At 31.1% G+C, this 19,354-nt stretch overlaps 1 protein-coding gene across 1 annotated transcript; it reads left to right on the forward strand.

Annotated features, from left to right (window-relative positions):
• The first annotated feature begins 1,675 nt into the window (after positions 1 to 1,675).
• Positions 1,676 to 18,017, forward strand: LOC115992985 (linoleate 13S-lipoxygenase 3-1, chloroplastic-like). The gene is made up of 9 exons (XM_031117246.1): positions 1,676 to 2,030; positions 6,831 to 7,099; positions 9,360 to 9,597; positions 10,037 to 10,360; positions 15,861 to 15,946; positions 16,157 to 16,264; positions 16,412 to 16,713; positions 16,891 to 17,157; positions 17,261 to 18,017. The coding sequence occupies exons 1-9, from the start codon at positions 1,676 to 1,678 to the stop codon at positions 18,015 to 18,017; spliced, it is 2,706 nt and encodes a 901-aa protein (XP_030973106.1).
• Positions 18,018 to 19,354: the final 1,337 nt, after the last annotated feature.

The raw sequence follows: 19,354 nt of genomic DNA on the forward strand, positions 1-19,354 counted from the left end.
CATCCATTTTGCTTTCTCATTAAGAAGTACTACTCACCTTCCTTTTGAGTAGACATAATATGCAAATAAAAACCAATGACGCCCCAAAATCGATTTTGATTCTAAGATCATAAATTATTGTTGTTTTGGTGACTACTATTCTTGACTATTGGGAAGTAGCTAAAGGAGATAATGAAGCACAATCCCTAATCTGGGTGCAGTTCAAGATTTGGTTCTGCGATTAGGAGGAAATATGGAAATGAACGGTGAGATTGGGAAATTTCAAAGATAGTTTTTTTATTTTATTTTAATCTGAGATCTTTTTTTTTCCTTTTTAGTTTTTAAATTACTAAAATGAATTAATATAAATAAATTTGATTTCACAATCTAGTTTTTAAAAACTAATGTGTCATCTCTAGTATTTGCCAACACATTAAAAAAATGTCACATTATTGTTCCTTTGGACACGTAGGCAATGAAACTAACATAAGTTAACCAAAAAACCAATAACGCCTATTTTTTAAACTTAAGGGACCAAAAACGTTCATTAGGTAAACTTAAGGGACCAACAATACAGTTTCGCCTATAAGATAAGTGCAAATCAAGCAAAAATCGGTTGAAGTGTCCTTGAAGTTCCACAAAGAGAGAAAATGTTTATCACAATTATAATAAGTTAGAATTAACCATATGTAGCTGGAATCTCCACTGTATATTGAGTGAAAAGTCTATCACGTGATTCAAAAATCTATAACAATTACTAAATCAATCAGTCCACAAAATTGAAAAGCACTCATTAGGTAAATTTCAAGAGCCAACAATACAGTTTTGCCTACAAAATAAGTGCAAATCAAGCAAAAGTCGGTTGAAGTGTCCTTGAATTGGTCTATAGAGAGAGAAAACGTTTATCAATTTAGTTTTTAAAAACTAATGTGTCATCTCTAGTATTTGCCAACACATTAAAAAAATGTCACATTATTGTTCCTTTGGACACGTAGGCAATGAAACTAACAGAAGTTAACCAAAAGACCAATAACGCCTATTTTTTAAACTTTAGGGACCAATAGAATTCATTTGAAACTTAAGGAACCAAAAACGTTCATTAGATAAACTTAAGGGACCAACAATACGGTTTCGCCTATAAGATAAGTGCAAATCAAGCAAAAATCAGTTGAAGTGTCCTTGAAGTGGTCCACAAAGAGAGAAAACGTTTATCACAATTATAATAAGTTAGAATTAACCATATGTAGCTGGAATCTCCACTGTAAATTGAGTGAAAAGTCTATCACATGATTCAAAAATCTATAACAATTACTAAATCAATCAGTCCACAAAATTGAAAGGCACTCATTAGGTAAATTTCAAGAGCCAACAACACAGTTTTGCCTACAAAATAAGTGCAAATCAAGCAAAAGTCGGTTGAAGTGGCCCATAGAGAGAGAAAACGTTTATCACAATTATAATAAGTTAGAATTAACCATATGCAGCTGGAATCTCCACTATATATCGAGCGAAAAGTCTATCACATGATTCAAAAGTCTATAAACGATTACTAAATCAATCAGTGCCACACAATTGAAACCTTATCTTTCTATAAAATCATAGCGGTCTAGAAATTCATCAGCATTGGGAAAATCACCTTTTTCTTTTAGCATCACTGTATTAATTAAGAGAGGGTGATATACATATAGTTATAGCAATGGCGATGACTAAGAAAATCTTTGGTGCATTCTCTATGGAAGAGTTTAATGCAAATCCCTTTTCTAGAGCTCTTCACCTAAGTCGGTATGTTCAGCAAACAAAGTTTCCAACTACTCGTAAGAAAATACTGCAACTGAGGAAGGGCGTGAGAGCACCTGCCGTGGCTCTCAATGTAAACGAGCCAGTGAAAGCTGCTGCTGAGAAACTTGTGGCACTGAACGTCACAGCTTTAGTGACTTTGAGGAACGATGAGATGGGAAAAGCTGAGCAAATAATACCTCTATTGTTTGATGCTTTCAAACCTACCAAGAGGTTTACTGTTCTTCAGCTTGTTAGCACTAAAATTGATCCAAGTAAGAATTCTTTCAGCTTAGCTCTATTTTGTTGGGTCTTCATTGGTAAGGTTATAACGAGAGAATGTTTAAGATAAATACTAAAATTACTATAAAAATATAAACTTGACATGATAATAAAAATGATGGATGCCACTTGACAAACATAATAAATAAATTTGTAAATTACTTTTTTTTTTTTTCAATAATTCAAATAATTGTTACAATATGTGAGGATTAGAGATTCAAAAGTTCAAACATTTGTTCTCCTTATAAAAGAGATTAAATAAGGCCTATGAAGTATGAATTACAAGAATCTTAATACTTTTAATGATTGACAACGTATATTTTCTCAAATTTATGTAGTATGAGAGAAGCTGAACATCAAGAGTTTGATTGATAAATAAAACTGTAACATGGGGCAAGGTTGAGTATTTTTCTTTTTACCCTGTTTTACAATAAATTTTACACAACATAATAATTTGCTTTTCACATAAATAATAAAATCTATATATAATATATATATATATATATATATATATATATCACCTAATGATTAATCGGTATCCTGTACTCACTGTTATTAAACCCATTATCGGAAGACCATAGTATGTACAAAGGTGGGGCTTTGTGCCCTTTTATGACTAAAGTCCGTCTCTTCGTAAAACAAATTAATTAGCATCAAGTCCTAAGAGCATTTCTATCCGGAAATTTTATTCTATTATATTTTATCATCTTAAAAAGTTATTTTAACAATTATACCATACCATTTTACAATACATTCAACATCCCAATTTTTATTTTACAATACAGCATATTAAAATAATATTTCTACACAATAAAATAATATATTTCAAAATATAAATAAAAGCCAGAAATGAAACAAAGAGAGAGAGACAGAGATTGAGACGTGAGATAGAGAGTGGGAGGAGAAAGGAATGAATAAAAGAAATATTATTTCCTTTTACAATTGTATTACGGTACCCTCACAAATTTGTGATGGCACTGCAGTAACGCAATTTTAAATATTTTAGGATGCCAGACTAATACAAGGCCAAATGCTAGGGCCTTTTAGTACTTTAATGTTAAAATTTGCTTACATATGCCATTTGCAATATCAATTGTGAATGTCCTAACAAATGGTATCAAAGCAAAGTTGCAGGTTCAAATCCCCTAAATGTTGGCTTTATTGGGAATCAACGATCAACCTATGAGGTGTTGACCTTATGGGGGTGTCAGCACCCTATATTAACTGTCACGTGCAAGTGTGGCATCGGTGCTTGACACCTGTCGACGCAGCCCACTGCAAAGCCCCTCATGCCCGCCCATAGTTAGGGGTGTGCATGGGTCGGGTTGGGTCGGGTTGAGGGGAGTTTTTGACCCAACCCACCATGGTGGGTCAAAAAAAACCCAACCCAACCCAACCCATCACATAAGTCCAACCCAACCCAACCCAACTCACATGGGTCGGGTTGGGTCGGGTTGAACCCATGGGTTTGAAATTTTTTTTTATTATTATTAAATTGAGTAGAAAAAAAAATATTAAAATATTAAAAAAACCTAAAGATTAGTATCAATGTAACTCCTTAAAGGCAAACAACATTAATGAGTAAACAACAATAGTAATTTATTAGGATTTGTGTGAACTAATTGGCTTTTATATAGGATAGGAAGAACTGGCTATTTAAAAAAATTTATTAATTATATAATATATTTTATATATATATATATATATATATATATATATTAAATTAGTATTAGTAGGAGAAACTAAGGAAATGCTGCTCTACAACTGTTTTTTTTTTTTAATTATTAAATATATAATATATATTTAAATATATATATATATATAAGTGTCCTACAATTGATTTAAAAAAAATTATTAAATATAAAAATATATTTTAAATATATATTAAATATGGGTGGGTCGGGTTGGGTTTGGCGGGTTTGTAATTTTATGACCCAAACCCAACCCAACCCGTCATAAAAAATTTTTTTGTAACCCAACCCAACCCACCAAGCCTTAAAAACCGACCCAACCCGGTGGGTCGGGTTTGGCGGATCGATGGGTTTTCTGCACACCCCTACCCATAGCACATACAAATGCAGGGTTTTATGCCCTTTAATGACTAAAGTGTCATCTTCCTAATAGCAATTGGTTTTCAAGAGCCGTGGTTAGCATCATTGTCCTAACATATGAGAATAAGAAGATTTACATTAATAATAAAAAAATAAAAAATAAAAAATAAAAATTCTTCTTGGAGCAAAAAACTACAAAATGAACTCCAAATAAAAATTCTTTTATCACTTTGAAATTTTACAAGTATGAAAAATATACAAAGATAATGTAATCTAATGGTGAATTTGTCAAAATTCACATTTAATTAAAAAATATTAAATGGTATAACATTACTTAGAATTACACTAGGTGTAACTTGAACTCAACCCTATATATATATATATATATATATATAAACTTTTTATGAGGAAAAAAAAAGTAATTGATTTTTTGATAACTTTTTATATTTTCCATAAAAATAGTACCTACATTTTCTTAAAATAGTCCATTAATAAATTTTCTAAGGGAACCCATTATTCAGACCCTTCTAATATATATATATGTGTGTGTGTGTGTATGTATGTATGTATAAATTTCAAAAGAAATTAAAACTTCTTCTATTTATGCACACCATTAGAATCTTACCACAATATAGTTTTTTTTTTTTTTAAATGGTAAAATGGATATTTTTATATATAAAGACAATCATAATATATATCTATTAATAAGTAATAGGATGAAATTTCATTTTTAGAAAAGAAAATAGAGGATATCATATTTATTAAATTGTTTTTGCATATTAGGAGGTTACTGACTAGTAATAAAAAAATAAAAAATTAAAAAATAAAAAATAAAAAGCCTTGTGGGGTCCAATAATTTAAGGACCAAGCCCAATTGCTCCTGGAAAATCCGAAGGCCCAATCCGAGGAGAGCTGTGGCCCAAGCTCTACAGTACAGAGCACAAAACAATTTTGGAAGGCAGCCGAGGACAGTTTGGTCCTCGGCAGATCCTGAATCCCACCGAAATGAAGGGATAAAACTGGTACAGGGACGAATTTGTAAGGAGATCCAAAATATCTTGGGAAAGTTATCCTTACTACCCTTCCGGATAAGACCCAACACGTGACAGAGCCGTACTCTACAGCCTTATCAACCATACCCAACAATTCTGGGATTAGACTGATGGGACAAATATCAGTCTTGTAAAGATTGACCCTACACGTGGACGAAGGACAATGAACACAGACGAGTATAAAAGAAGAAAGTAAATAAATCTAGAGAAAGATCCCATCCCACCACAGAAAAAGAAAGATGACAGGGGGGAGAACATCTCAACAACACCGGACTTCACTGAAGAAGTCCGTCGTTGGATAACCGGGATAAGACCTCAATGGTCCTCGGATCAACTCCGAGGAGTCCCATCCCATAGGGTGCGACGTCTTAGGGCTTAAATGTTCAGGCCCAACTCCTTTTTCTACCTGAATTCCTATAAAGCCAGGATCAGCATCGCCCCGTGACCAGCGGCTAGCTTTTCAAGCCCACTCTCTACAAATTATATTGTGAGGGATCTTCCGTGCGCGAGCCCAACATCCTTATTGGGCCGCCAGAGAATTGTGTCCTTACAAGCCTAATCACATATAACCTTCTCCTAAACCGAACAAAGTTTCTCTCCAAACTTGGAAATAAACTTTTCAAACATTTCATGTATCTTTATATTAAGTGTAAATTTTGAAAATCTAACTTTTTAGATTGAAGGTTATTATATCATTTATGCTTGCAAAATTTCAAGAAGATTAAAAATTAATTGTTATGTCATCAAACAAATGTTAAAATTTTAAGTTTTTATAATCTAATTTTGTGTATAAAATAATTAAAATTAATAATTTTTTTATAAAATTTGGCTACTGGTCTTATGAAAAATTAATAATTTGTACATAAAATTTGGCTACTAGTCTCCCTTTTTTTTTATATAAATGAAATTAGAAAAAAGATTGTATTTAAGTAAATGACTAATGCATTCTTTTTTTCTTTTTTTTTTCTATTATCTATATATATTCTATATAAAACCGAAGTTTTTGACATTTTGTTGACCAATTAAAATTTTGACACATAAGCTTTTCAAGCCTCACAAATTTACACCTCATTATAATTTTTTTTAATTATTAAAATTTGACCATGTCCTATAAGGACTCAATATCCTTGCCAACTTAGAATTCCATTGTGTGTACACCACGACAATGGTTAATATTTAATACAAAGAAATTTTTTACATTTGCTTTGGCCGCTGCATCTAGAATTAGACACACACTAAAATTGGCGTGGCTGTTCCTAACATACTCAAAAGCTCTAGCAGGATCATCCAGTACAAGATAAAATAAATGGGCTGCCCAATAGACCTAACACATATATACACTAACAAAAGTAATGTCACCAAGCGAGGCATGCACTATGATTTATCATGAACATATAACTAAAATTACTCTTATACCCTCCAAAAGACTTTTCTTTTTCTTTTTTTCTAATTTTATTTCAGGTTCTGTTCCCAAATCATATATAGCCACTATGATATCATTATTTACTCCATTCTTATATGAAGGTCATCATAAATAGAAATGAACTTAATTATGAGCAAGCCTAGAGATATAAGCATGCATGCCAGACATATCATACATATTTCACACCGCACGGCGGGTTGTGAAATTTTGGTGAATGAAGAAAAGGCAAGCAATTGTTTTTCTTACTATTCTCATTATTATATGAAGGGACAATGGAGCCAAAGATGAGCAAGGAAGCTACATTAGACTGGTCCAAGAAGAAGCCAACAATTGGTGCTGAGAGGAACACTTACAAAGTTGAATTTATAGTGGATTCAGATTTTGGAGTCCCAGGAGCCATTACAGTGAGTAACAAATATCGAAGGGAGTTCTTCTTGGAAAGCATCACTATTGAGGGGGTTGTTCAATTTGTATGCAACTCTTGGATACAGGCTGAGATGGTCAATGCAAAGAAAAGAATATTCTTCTCAAATAAGGTAATCTATTCCACTAGTTTACTGGATAACAGCAACATATTTTCTATATATTTTATATATAATATGACTTATGTTTGAGATGTTATTTTCAATTCTATTACGTATTATTAAAAAGGAAAAAAAACATTTAATTTTTTAATTAGCATTATAATATAATAATTTAAGTGATATATTAAGAATGTTATTTGAGTGAATTCAAGATAACTTTACTACTTGAATCGTTCTTGAAGTTAATTAAAATTAATTAAGTTACTCCAAGTATAAGCCAGCTAGTTTAAACCTGTTTCCATTGGATCGGGTTAGATTGTTAGGGCTTTTATACTGTTTTGAAAATAGAATTGTTCTGTATGATTTTACTGGATTAACCATGAAGAACAAAACTTTTACCATAATATAAGAATCGAGTGAACTGTGTTTGAAAGGGTCGGTTCTTCAGAAATGATTGTGGATCAGGGTGTGGTTCATTATTTGTCTTGCATGCTATTCAATATGTTATACATATGCTTCTAGATATTCTTAATGTTTAAATTAAATTAGAAAGGATTTTTTTTTTTTTTGGAAATGATTAAATATATTTAGAAATTAACGTGGTACATATCAATAAAATAAAATAAAAATTATTATAACTAATATATTCATAGATTATCATCATGTCTTTTTTATTATAATTAGCCATCTCTTAAAAGAAAATATTTTTTTTTTCTGGAGAAAGAATTATAATTAAAATCATAAATACAATCATTATGGTTTTATGTACTTAAAATAATTGAATGTATAATTTTCAGGATTAATTGTTTGTTTGATTACGTAATCATGTTTTATAGTTGAAAGATTTTTATTTTTTGAGGGGGAGTTGAAAGATTAATTATAATTTTAATGTTGTTTTTTTGGTTCTAACGCTATATTATTTTCTAATTAACATTTTTAAATAAGTAGTGTAAAATATTCTTGAAAGTTATTTAATTTCCCTAGATTTATTTTTAATTTAAGCTTGCTTATATTTTAAATAGTTTTTTTCCATTTATTTGGATTTTATTTAATTATTAAATTAATTATGATATCAATATGATTTAACCTCCAATAAAAGCACAATCTAACCTTAAAATCCATGGTTAGCTTCACCTTTAAACATTAAGGCAAATTGCCTAAGGTCCACAAATCGGGGGTGGTGTGGGGAGGGGAGGACAGACCCTAATTTTGATCTTATAATATAATTTTATAACAATTTAAAATAAGGTATATCCAATATAAATTAAAAAAAAATTATTCGAAAAAATAGGAATATGTAACTTAAAATAGAAGAAACTAATATTCCTTTTTTTTTGTTTTTTCTCTCTATTAAAGTATCCCTAAACAACTAGTCACTATCAAATCCACCCTGTTTCACTTTTGCCCATAGATTTATTTTCAATAGTAACATTCATGGAAAATAATATATATTATCATTTATATACAATTGATGAGAAAAAATGTTTGTATTAATTTGATTTTGAAGTAAATTTGTCCTTGCTTTAAACATGGTGTATTTTGTTAATTCTCTTGTTAAGTGAAACTGTAATATGCCTTTGATAGATTATGCATAATTGAAGAACTAAATTATATATATATATATATATATATATATATATTGTAGATTATTTTTCCCATGTTTGTATCACTTACAGAAATATACTTACAAACTTGTTAAAGTTGCTTCTAAAAATAGAATTTACTTAAAATTTAAACTACCCAAGATCGACTATGTCATACACAAGAAAGAGTAAGGAATTTTCCATGTTATCAAATTTGAAAATGATTTGTTATCAAAAAACTTGAATAAAAAAACTTCATTATTAGTTTTTTTTAAATTATATTTTTAAATAAAAAATTAAATATATAGTCTTTAAGTTATAATTGATTATATAAAAATAACCATATAACTTACTTAAAGTTATCATTTAGGCCCTTAAATTACATCGAAATGGTTCACTTTTTAAAAACCATTTTACATATCAAAATGATGAGACTACAAGAAATTATTGAAGATTAAAATGCTAAAAAAGCAAAGACAATATGAAAATGCAATGTGCCTCTTGTGATTGAGGTGCCAAGGGTGACATACTTAGCTGGATTCAATTTCAAGAAACTAGTATTTCCCTCAAATTTTCTAAAAGTATGGTGCATGCATGATCTCAAATATAACCTTTCATGTAATTAATAAATTTATAAAAATCAACCACTTGTATGACTCAAACCTTGGCATGTGATTTGAACTTAGCAGGCATATCTACCCTGTGAAACCCCAATAGGACTCAAGGAGCTAAGAGATGAAGAATTAAGGGAACTCAGAGGTGATGGAAAAGGACATAGGATACCATCTGATAGAATATACGACTATGATGTGTACAATGACTTAGGAGACCCAGAAAATGGAATTGAATACGCGAGGCCAACACTTGGAGGTGAAGGGAACCCTCATCCAAGACGTTGTCGAACTGGGCGCCCTCCTTCTAGTATAGGTGAGTCTATTTTTACAAGGCTTTATTGTTTACTACCTATTATTTTTGAATATTATAAACTTCTTGGAAAACCTATCATCGGTATAATTTGAAATAGTGGATGCCTAGAAATGAAGCCAAAGAAATAGGGTTCTTCGAATACACATGCGAGAGAAAGAAAGGAAGAAACAAACACTTGAAATTCTTAAAAACAGGAAGGGTGGAAGGAGGGCCAAGCTTGAGGGAGCCAAAGTGCTAACCTCGTATCGAATATTATTTTATTTTCTCTTCATGGGAAAAAAGATTTGGAAGAGGGCCAAGCTTGAGGGAGTCAAAGTGCTAAACTCATATCAAATATTATTTTATTGGAAAAACTAGAAAATATCACTGAGTTATAATGCTCTTTGCATAATTTTTGAAATATCAAATAATGTGTTCATGTTTTTTATAATTGGAATAGATATGGACGTGGAGTCACGGTCGCATTCCTTCATGCCAATATATGTGCCAAGAGATGAAGCACTAGAGAAGGGCAAAAGTGATGCTTTCAATCTAGGGAAGTTAAAGGGAATACTCCGTAATATAATCCCTTCCTTAACTGTTACAGATTCTAATGTTTTTAAAGGTTTTTCTGACCTTGATAGCCTCTACAATGAGAGAACTCTTCTCGGAATGAAGTCTCCAGATGGGATTCATATGAAGTATTCATTACCTAAGATGATACACAAGGTGCAGGAGTCTGTAGAAGAAATCTTCAAGTTTGACCCTCCAAAGATAATCTCTAGTAAGCATCATTTTAACTATATTCTTTCTGGCATAACATAGTAATATGAGGTCAATAAGACTTTTCTAATGAGAGAGATTTTACGCATAAAATTTGTGGGACAACAATTTTTTTGGGAAATGGTCCTTCTAGAAAACGGTACTCTAAGCCTCCTATTGACGGGACAAATTATTTTTTACATTTTTTCCCCGACAAATTATCCAATTAGTATGAAATTATTTGCTACTAGTTACTAGATAACTTTTACATTGACATATATAGTCACCAAATACCTTCCTTCTCCTAAGAAGCACGAACAGTCGGACATAACATAACATCATTGTGACAATTCTTGAAAAACTAAAGCATAACATCATTGAAACATGGAAACTAATTATACTTATTTTCAAATATATCAAATAAATTTGGGTAAAATTTAAGTTCATTTATCACCAAAATATATATATATATATATATATATTGAAATTAAAGGTAATTAAAAAGTAATAATAAATAATAAAGGAGTACAATGGTACCCTCAGTACAAACAGACATTTGAATACACTATAATCAACATCCAAAAAGTCGTTAAATGATATATATATATATATATATGTATGTATAATAAACTGATCTAATAAAACTTTATAACTAAATATATATAATTAGAATTTAATTAGATTTAAACTCTTCGGTTTTTATACCCAATAATTTACTTGCCATAAAAACTAAAAACTTAGATGGACACATGGCGAAAAATTGTACACCTATTAAATTCAATTTAGGATCTAATTTGATTTGGATTCTTCAATTTTTACACTCAACTAGTATGTAACATGTGTTTACGCATGAGAATGATGAATTGTAGTGGTGCTCTTAATATTAGTTTAGGTTATTAAACATATAAGACATGGTTAGATTAGAACATTTGAAGGTACTAAAATAGTTTTTTTTTGCAATTTTCATGATATTAGTTACGTCAAGTTTCTCATTATATTGCTATTACGTATATAATTTTGAAAATCACTATTGAATGCTACATATACAATATCAATTTATAATTATTTTCTGTGAAATTCTACTAAATACAACACAAAATAAAATAATAAATTGATCAAATAGTATCCCTTAAATTAAGTGCCCGTTTGTTTCCACATTTTGAGCCCAAAAAGGGCTTTTTGAAAAAAGCCAGTCCTAAAATTGCGTTTGGTTAAGCCCAAAACGCAACTTTTTAATAAAAGTTGCGTTTTGGGCATAGGCCAAAAACGCGTACTAAACGCGGAAATTTTATGGACCTCTAAGGGTCCATAAATAAAAACGTGCACTGCGCATTTTGATGGGTTACCTTTGTTGAAGATAAAATTACGGAAATACCCATGAATTTATTCAGTTCTCTCAACGCCTAACCTCACGCCCCTCATCTCATCTCTCTGCTACAGAACAAACACTACAAACACAACAATCTTTCTCTCAAACATCTCTAAACTAAGCATAATCAGATTACCAGAATACAAACTCAAAAACACAGTTTTAAAATTAATCAAATCATAACAATAAAAGCAAAAAAAAAAAAAAAAAAAGACAAAGGACAGAAGCCAGCTAACCCATCTGGACGGGTTGGGGACGAAGATGAGCAACAGCACGAAGATGAGAGCTCCTGAAATGTTCTTGAATGAGGGAGAAAAGGAAAATTTTCTTATCTCAGAGAGAGTTTTGGAATCAAGTAAAAAAAAAAAAAAAAAAAAGGGAGCTGGAGAAAGAAAGAGCTCCTAGAACGTTCTGATGAATGAGGGAGAATGAGGGAGAAAAGGAGAGTAAAAGAGGGGTAGAGATAGTGGACAGTGTGTGGAGGAGAAAAAAAAGAAAAAAAATAAAACGTATGGTTGAAAGTGAAATGAAAAAAGGAAAAATAATATAAAAAAATAAAAAATCCTAATTGAGAAATGCTACTGCAATATTTTCACAATAAATTTTAAGTAACAGATTGTTATTAGTTAATATTGGTTAGTAAAAAAATAATTTCAATTGTGGGTTCAAATTAGAACTAGTAACAACTTTCCACATAAATTTTATTTTGAAAATATTGCGAAAAATGTTGTGAACGTAACACTTCTTATAATAAATTTTACACAGTAATTTGTTATTGGTTCTCATTTGAACCTACTAATGACATTATTATTTTTCTTATCTACCATTAACAACTTGTCATATAGACTTTATTGTGAAATTTTTGTAAAAATGTTGTGTCCATAACTTGCATTAAGAGAGATAATTAAAATAAAAAATTCACTTATATATATATATATATATATATATCTTGTCTTTTTTGGTAATTTATAACTCAAACCTCCACTTTTATAAGTGCTACCCAAACACTCAGCTTTTTCAAAAAACACTTTTTTACAGTTTTTACCAAACACTTAGCTTTTTAAAAATGTACTTTTTTCATTATGCACTTTTTGAAAACTCTACTTTTTCATTATGCACTTTTACAAAAAGCTGAACCAAACTCACCCTAAATGGGAATAGGTGCATAAAATTGTTCAGCTCAATTACAGTTTGTTATGTTCAATATTTTTGCATACAAAATATTTGAATAGAACAGTATAAAAAGTATGCTCATTAGTTTAGAGAAACAATAACAGCAAAAATCTGAAAAATTTAATTTGTATGGAAAGCTAAAAAAAGCAAGATCCAATTTTGATTCTAATTGAATTTTCACTAAACTTTGGTTTAAAAAAGCAAAATATATGTGTGTGTGTGTGTGTGTGTGTGTGTGTGTGTGTGTGTGTGTGTTACCTTGTTAGTAATGAACCATTCACAATCATGGTATATTACATAAATTATTTATAAATCTGAATTGTTTTTAGTCATACCAAAAAAAAAAAACTCACTCATAAATATAAATTCATCAAAGCTTTCTCTTCCTCTAATTTTATATATAGAGTTAGATATATGATTAGGTTTTTTATGGTTTATTTATACTAGTTTGCAATCTCATGCATATACATGAATACACTAAAAGATATACAATAAGATGCATGATATAATTCCTATATATATATATATATATATATATATTATTGATAGTCATTTTTATATTTTGTTAACTCTTTAAAAAGTTTTGTAAGGATATTATTAGGTATAAAATGTAAATTGTCCATATTTTTTTTTTAAATTATTGTGAAGCACCTTCTTCTTTTTTTCTTTTTTTTTACTATTCATTTATTACAGACTCTCTGGTTTTTGTACTTAATAACTCACTTGATCGAATATTTATGATATAGTCCCACATTTTATTCTAAAATAAAGAAATAAAATTATTTAAGAATAAATAATTTTGGACACATTATGCGAAATTAGAACTCTAATTTGGAATTTTAATTTGAGTTTCTCTCAGGTTCACCTATTATTATATATAAAGATTGGACTCCTTGTTTTCTACAATAAATTAACTCATTTGGCACAAAAATTAAAAAAATTAGATTAAATGGGACACGTGGTGTAAAATTAAACTCTAATTGAAATTTAATTTTACACTGAATTAACTCACTTTGCATAAAAATTTAAAAACTTAGATTATATGAGACACGTGATGTAAAATTAGACTCTAATTGAATTACAATTTGAAATCTAATTGGATTTTCTCACAGTTTTTTCTATTAATATGTACTAGCATGCCATGCAAACGCATGGATGTATTTAAAATTAAGAAAAAAATTTGTTATAAAAATATAAATAATTAGTCAAATTAATTTTTTTAATTAAACGTAATTAGTCACATATTAAAATTCCTACCTAAATTTAATACTACTTATGATAATTTTTTATTATTTTTAATAAGATAGAATGTGTGGTAATTTTTATTAAGTATATGTGGATTTTTTTTTTAATTTTATAGTTCATTAATATTAGATTCATAGTATTTTGCACTCATTAACTCACTTGGCACAAAGACTAAAAAACTTAGTGGATAATTATAGTGTGGTCCCTACAAAATTTAGACACATGATGCAAAATTGGATTCTAATTTCAAATTTTAATTGAACTTTCTCTGAGTTTTACCTATTAATATATATAGATATAAATATAAACTAGTTTGTAACTCCATGCATATGCATGGATAAACTTCGAAGATCTCCATTAAAATGCATAGTATAATTCTTACATATATAATTTAAATATTATTAATATTCATTCTTTTATATATATATATATATATATATATATATATATATATATATATTATTAGGTAGAAAATGTAATTTTTTTTTTTTATGTTCATTATTTTTATACTCTTTGGTTTTTGTATGCAATAACTCACTTGAATGAATATTTATGATGTGATCCCACATATGACTCCAAAGTTAAAAAATAAAACTCTCTCTAAAAATAAATAATTTAGGACACATGACACAAAATTGGACTTCAATTGTAGAATCTAGTTGGATTTTCTCTAAGTTTTGCCTATATATATATATATATATATATATAATTTCAATCTATGTTGTGCACTTTATGATGATTACTTTTTATTATCAAATCAAAGCATTAATTGATTTTTTATGTATGAGGTAAGGTTTGAACCTTAGATCTCTTGCTTGATGACAAAAGATGTTATTAATTGAGCTAATTATAACCCACAAACATAATTTACTAATGACTAATAAGCTGTTTCAGAGTGAGGAAATGATAAAAACTTCTTCTTTTTTGGAAGCTTTTAGGTTGAGTTTGACATTTCATAGCTTCCGGTAGTTTACTTGTTAAAGACGAGATAAAAAGATGGAAGTTAGCTCGTTTTAAAAAAAAAATGTTACATATTTGGTAAACACTAAAAAGTGAGACCAAAAAAAAAAAAAAAAAATAGGAACTAAAAGATTCTAGCCAAACGGATACTTAGTTTGCCAATTTACAATCTACCGAGCCATGCATTCATCAATGTCTTCTCCTTCAAAAAATTTAAGACGACAACAACAACAAAAGAAAAACAAAAAAAAATAAAAATAAAAAAATAAAACAAAAAAACACAACTATCAATGTTGTAGGTAGTGGATCCATTTGAAAGTAACAAATAATCAATCACGTATGTGATTGGCTGTTTTTTTTTCCCTTCTAGATTGTATCTCACACGTCATGCTATGTCCCATTAAAAAAAATTTTTTTTTTTTTTGGTTGGATACTCCATGAACACATGCACACAGCAACTCTTTCAATTCAGCAATATATATATATATATATATATATTCCATAAATCAGAATCCTTGCAAACCTTAACATAAATTGAAGTAAACCTTGATTTCTTGCTGCAACAAAATCACAAAGCATTGATGGGATAAAAGTCGTGGGAGGCGGTCATGTGAATGGATTAATTTTGCTACATGCTATGGATATATATGTACATCTTTCCCTATTCTCCACAACCCTTGCTATAATTGATGTTTCTAATCTATTCAAAACTATTAGCACAGTTCAATATGCATTTCAACTGATATTTTATCTAAGAACCTACCTCTTGTTTCAGGAGATACATCATGCTGGTTACGAGATGATCAATTTAGCCGTCAAGCACTTGCAGGCATAAACCCTTTAAGCATAGAAAGGATTAAGGTAATTACAACTACAACATAATATCTCTTTTTTTTAAAAGGAAAAAAGTACAGGTTTTTGTCATTGAAAATATTAACTTTCTCCGGAATAAATACAAATGATAAACCATAAATACAACCAAACAAGTGAATTCCTATAAATAAATAAAACTATCAAGTGAATGATTATTATTATTATTATTATTATTAAAAATCATGTTTCTTTGAATAGGAGTTTCCACCTGTAAGCAAATTGGATCTCTCTATCTACGGCCCACAAGAATCAGCACTCAAAGAAGAACATATTAAAGGCCACCTAGATGGGATGTCTGTGCAACAAGTAATGAAGCTACTGAATCAAATATAATTTACTTTAAACCTGCAGAACCCTTCTAAAGAAGAGCCCTTTAAACACACCCCAAGTTAGTAAAGAGAAGTTTATATATTTTCATATCTAATTATAATTTCCTTTTCATATATTTCTCAGGCAATAGAAGAGAATAAGTTGTTCATACTAGACTATCATGACATATACCTCCCATTTCTCAACCAAATAAATAGTCTTGAAGACCGAAAAGCCTATGCAACTCGAACAATCTTCTTGTTGACCCCAATGGAAACATTGAAGCCCATTGCTATTGAGCTCAGTCTTCCACCAGTGGATCCAAATTCCCCTTCAAATCAAGTTCTCACCCCACCTATTGATGCTACCACAAACTGGCTTTGGCAGCTTGGTAAAGCCCATGTTTGCTCCAACGACTCTGGCGTTCACCAACTTGTTCATCATTGGTATGCTAAAACTGTCCCCCTATTTTGTACGTATGAGACAAAATCAAATTTAGTCTTAGTCCAAGATTTATCCTAAAACCCTAAATTGACTAGAGTTGGCTCCAATAAGCCTTTAACTTTAGACAACCATATATTGGGCTTCGATTATATTAAGATGTAAAAACATTGATTGAACAGGTTGCGCACCCATGCATGCATGGAACCGTTTATAATAGCTGCTCACCGGCAATTGAGTGCAATGCACCCCATATACAAATTCTTGGATCCTCACATGCGATACACATTGAAGATAAATGCATTGGCCCGTGAAACTCTCATCAATGCTGGAGGGATCATTGAGACTGAATTCACACCCGGCAAATACTGCATGCAGATGTGTTGTGCTGCCTACAGGGATTGGTGGCGGTTTGACCTAGAGGGCCTTCCCGCAGATCTCATTAGAAGGTTTGGGAAAAAAAATGCTTTCAACTCCTTTAACTATATAATTTAATCTTCTCACCAAAGAGGATGGCCAAAAGAATTTGACTATAGTTACATTTCAATGTAGAGGAGTAGCAATACCAGACCCAACTCAAGCTCATGGGATAAGACTACTAATTGAAGACTATCCTTATGCAACCGATGGACTCCTCATATGGTCTGCCATTCAGAAATTGGTTCAGAGTTATGTGAACTACTACTACCAAGACGCAAGTGCAGTCTGTTCTGATACAGAACTCCAAGCTTGGTATGATGAGTCCATCAATGTAGGCCATGCTGATCTGAGACATGCTAGTTGGTGGCCCAAACTCTCTTCTCCTGATGATCTTATCTCCATACTCACCACCATAATCTGGCTTGCATCAGCTCAACATGCCGCATTGAACTTCGGACAGTACCCTTATGGTGGTCATGTGCCAACCCGGCCACCACTTATGCGACAACTAATACCAAAGGAAAATGATCCTGGGTACATGAATTTTATCAAGGATCCACAGGGATACTTTTTATCATCACTGCCAAGTTGGAGTCAAATAACAAAATATATGGCTGTGATTGATATAATTTCCTCACACTCGCCTGACGAAGAATACCTTGGAGTGAGAAAAGATTTGTCAACCTGGTCGGGAGACCCTAAGATCCTCGAGGCATTCTACAGTTTTTCAATGGAGATAAAAAGCATTGAAAAGGAGATTGAGAAGAGAAACTCGGATATAAGCCTTAGGAACAGATGTGGGGTAGGGATTTCACCATATGAGCTACTCATTCCAAGCTCAGGACCTGGGGTTACCTGTAGAGGAGTGCCCAATAGTATAACAGTGTGAGAAATAAACTAATGGATGAACAATTCTCCAGAGTATTTCAACTATCTAATAATAATTATTCACCAATGTAGCTACTAAAGCTATACATCCATAAAAACATTGCTGGTAATACAAGGCCTAAATAGCATCTTCTCAACTCAAAAATGATACTGATTCTTCTCAACTCAAAAATGATACTGATTCTCCATTTGTTTTGAAATAAAATATTTTCCCAATTTACGGTGTTTGTTTTGGAGTAAAATATTTAGTCAAAAATAAAATATTTTCAGTTAACTAAAACAACCAAGATTATTTTGTATAAAACATTTTACACTAAAAATATTGGTAAAATATTTTACATTTTGTGTATTCTTTAAGTCCCAATACTTTGCCTCTCCACATACTCTACCCCTCTTTCTCACTCTCTCAATATTCTCTCCAAAACTCAGCCCACCATGGTCCTTCTCTCACACCCATCACTTGTTCCACTTTAGGCACCACCCATCACCAACTCCTTCCTTTGCCAGTGCCATCCATTACCGACTCCACTATCACCAGCTCCACTATCACCAGCTCCATCTGAGTTTTTCTTTTTTCTTTTTTGTTATCATCCATCATCGTCAACTCCACCATTTCTTGGCCACCTCAACTATCATCAACTCATCCACAAGTTCTTAGTTCTAATTTTTTTTTCCCTTTACTGCTGAGTGGGTTTACCGATCTGTGGGGTTTTGGATAGTTTATGGGTCAAGGGTGGCTGCTTTTGTGGGTTGTGGTGGATGGTTATTGGGATGGATTGTGGGTTGTGGTGGCTAGGTTGTGGTTATGGTGGGTAGCTGAAATGGCTCATGGGTTGTTGTTGTAATGGTTGTATTGTCGTTGCGGTGGGTAGCTAAAATGGTTTGTGAGTTGTTGTGGTGGATGCGTTGTGGGTTGTGGTAGTGGCTGGGTTGTGGCTTGTAGTGTGTAGCTGATATGGTTTAGGGGTTGTTATGGTGGTGATTGTGTTGTGGTGGTGGCTGTGTTGTGGATTGTGGTGGTTAGTTGGCTAGCTTTTTTATTCTTTTGCTCTCCAATATATCTATGGATTTGAGTGGTCAGTGGAGTGGTGGTGGTTGGGTTTGTGCCAATATGGTTGTGGTTTGGGTGGTCATAAATTGGTGGTGGATTGGTTTTTGCTTATTTGGTAGTAGTTGCTTGGATTTGATGGGCTGTGAGATTAGGAAAAAATTTTCATTTTACCATGAAACAAACACTTGAAAATGATTTCTTGCCATTTTCATGTAAACATCCAAATATTGTAAAATGAAAATATTTTCAATAAAATATTTTACATGTAAAATATTTTATTTTGAAAC

The sequence above is a fragment of the Quercus lobata genome, chromosome 5, assembly GCF_001633185.2.
Source record: "Quercus lobata isolate SW786 chromosome 5, ValleyOak3.0 Primary Assembly, whole genome shotgun sequence".
NCBI classification, from domain to species: Eukaryota; Viridiplantae; Streptophyta; class Magnoliopsida; order Fagales; family Fagaceae; genus Quercus; species Quercus lobata.

Bases quoted from the DNA above. Each gene is read 5' to 3' on its own strand.
- LOC115992985 (XM_031117246.1), top strand. From the start codon at position 1,676: ATGGCGATGACTAAGAAAATCTTTGGTGCATTCTCTATGGAAGAGTTT. The intron at 9,598-10,036 runs GTGAGTCTATTT...TAATTGGAATAG, and splicing joins GCGCCCTCCTTCTAGTATAG to ATATGGACGTGGAGTCACGG. The intron at 16,714-16,890 runs GTATGCTAAAAC...TTGATTGAACAG, and splicing joins CACCAACTTGTTCATCATTG to GTTGCGCACCCATGCATGCA.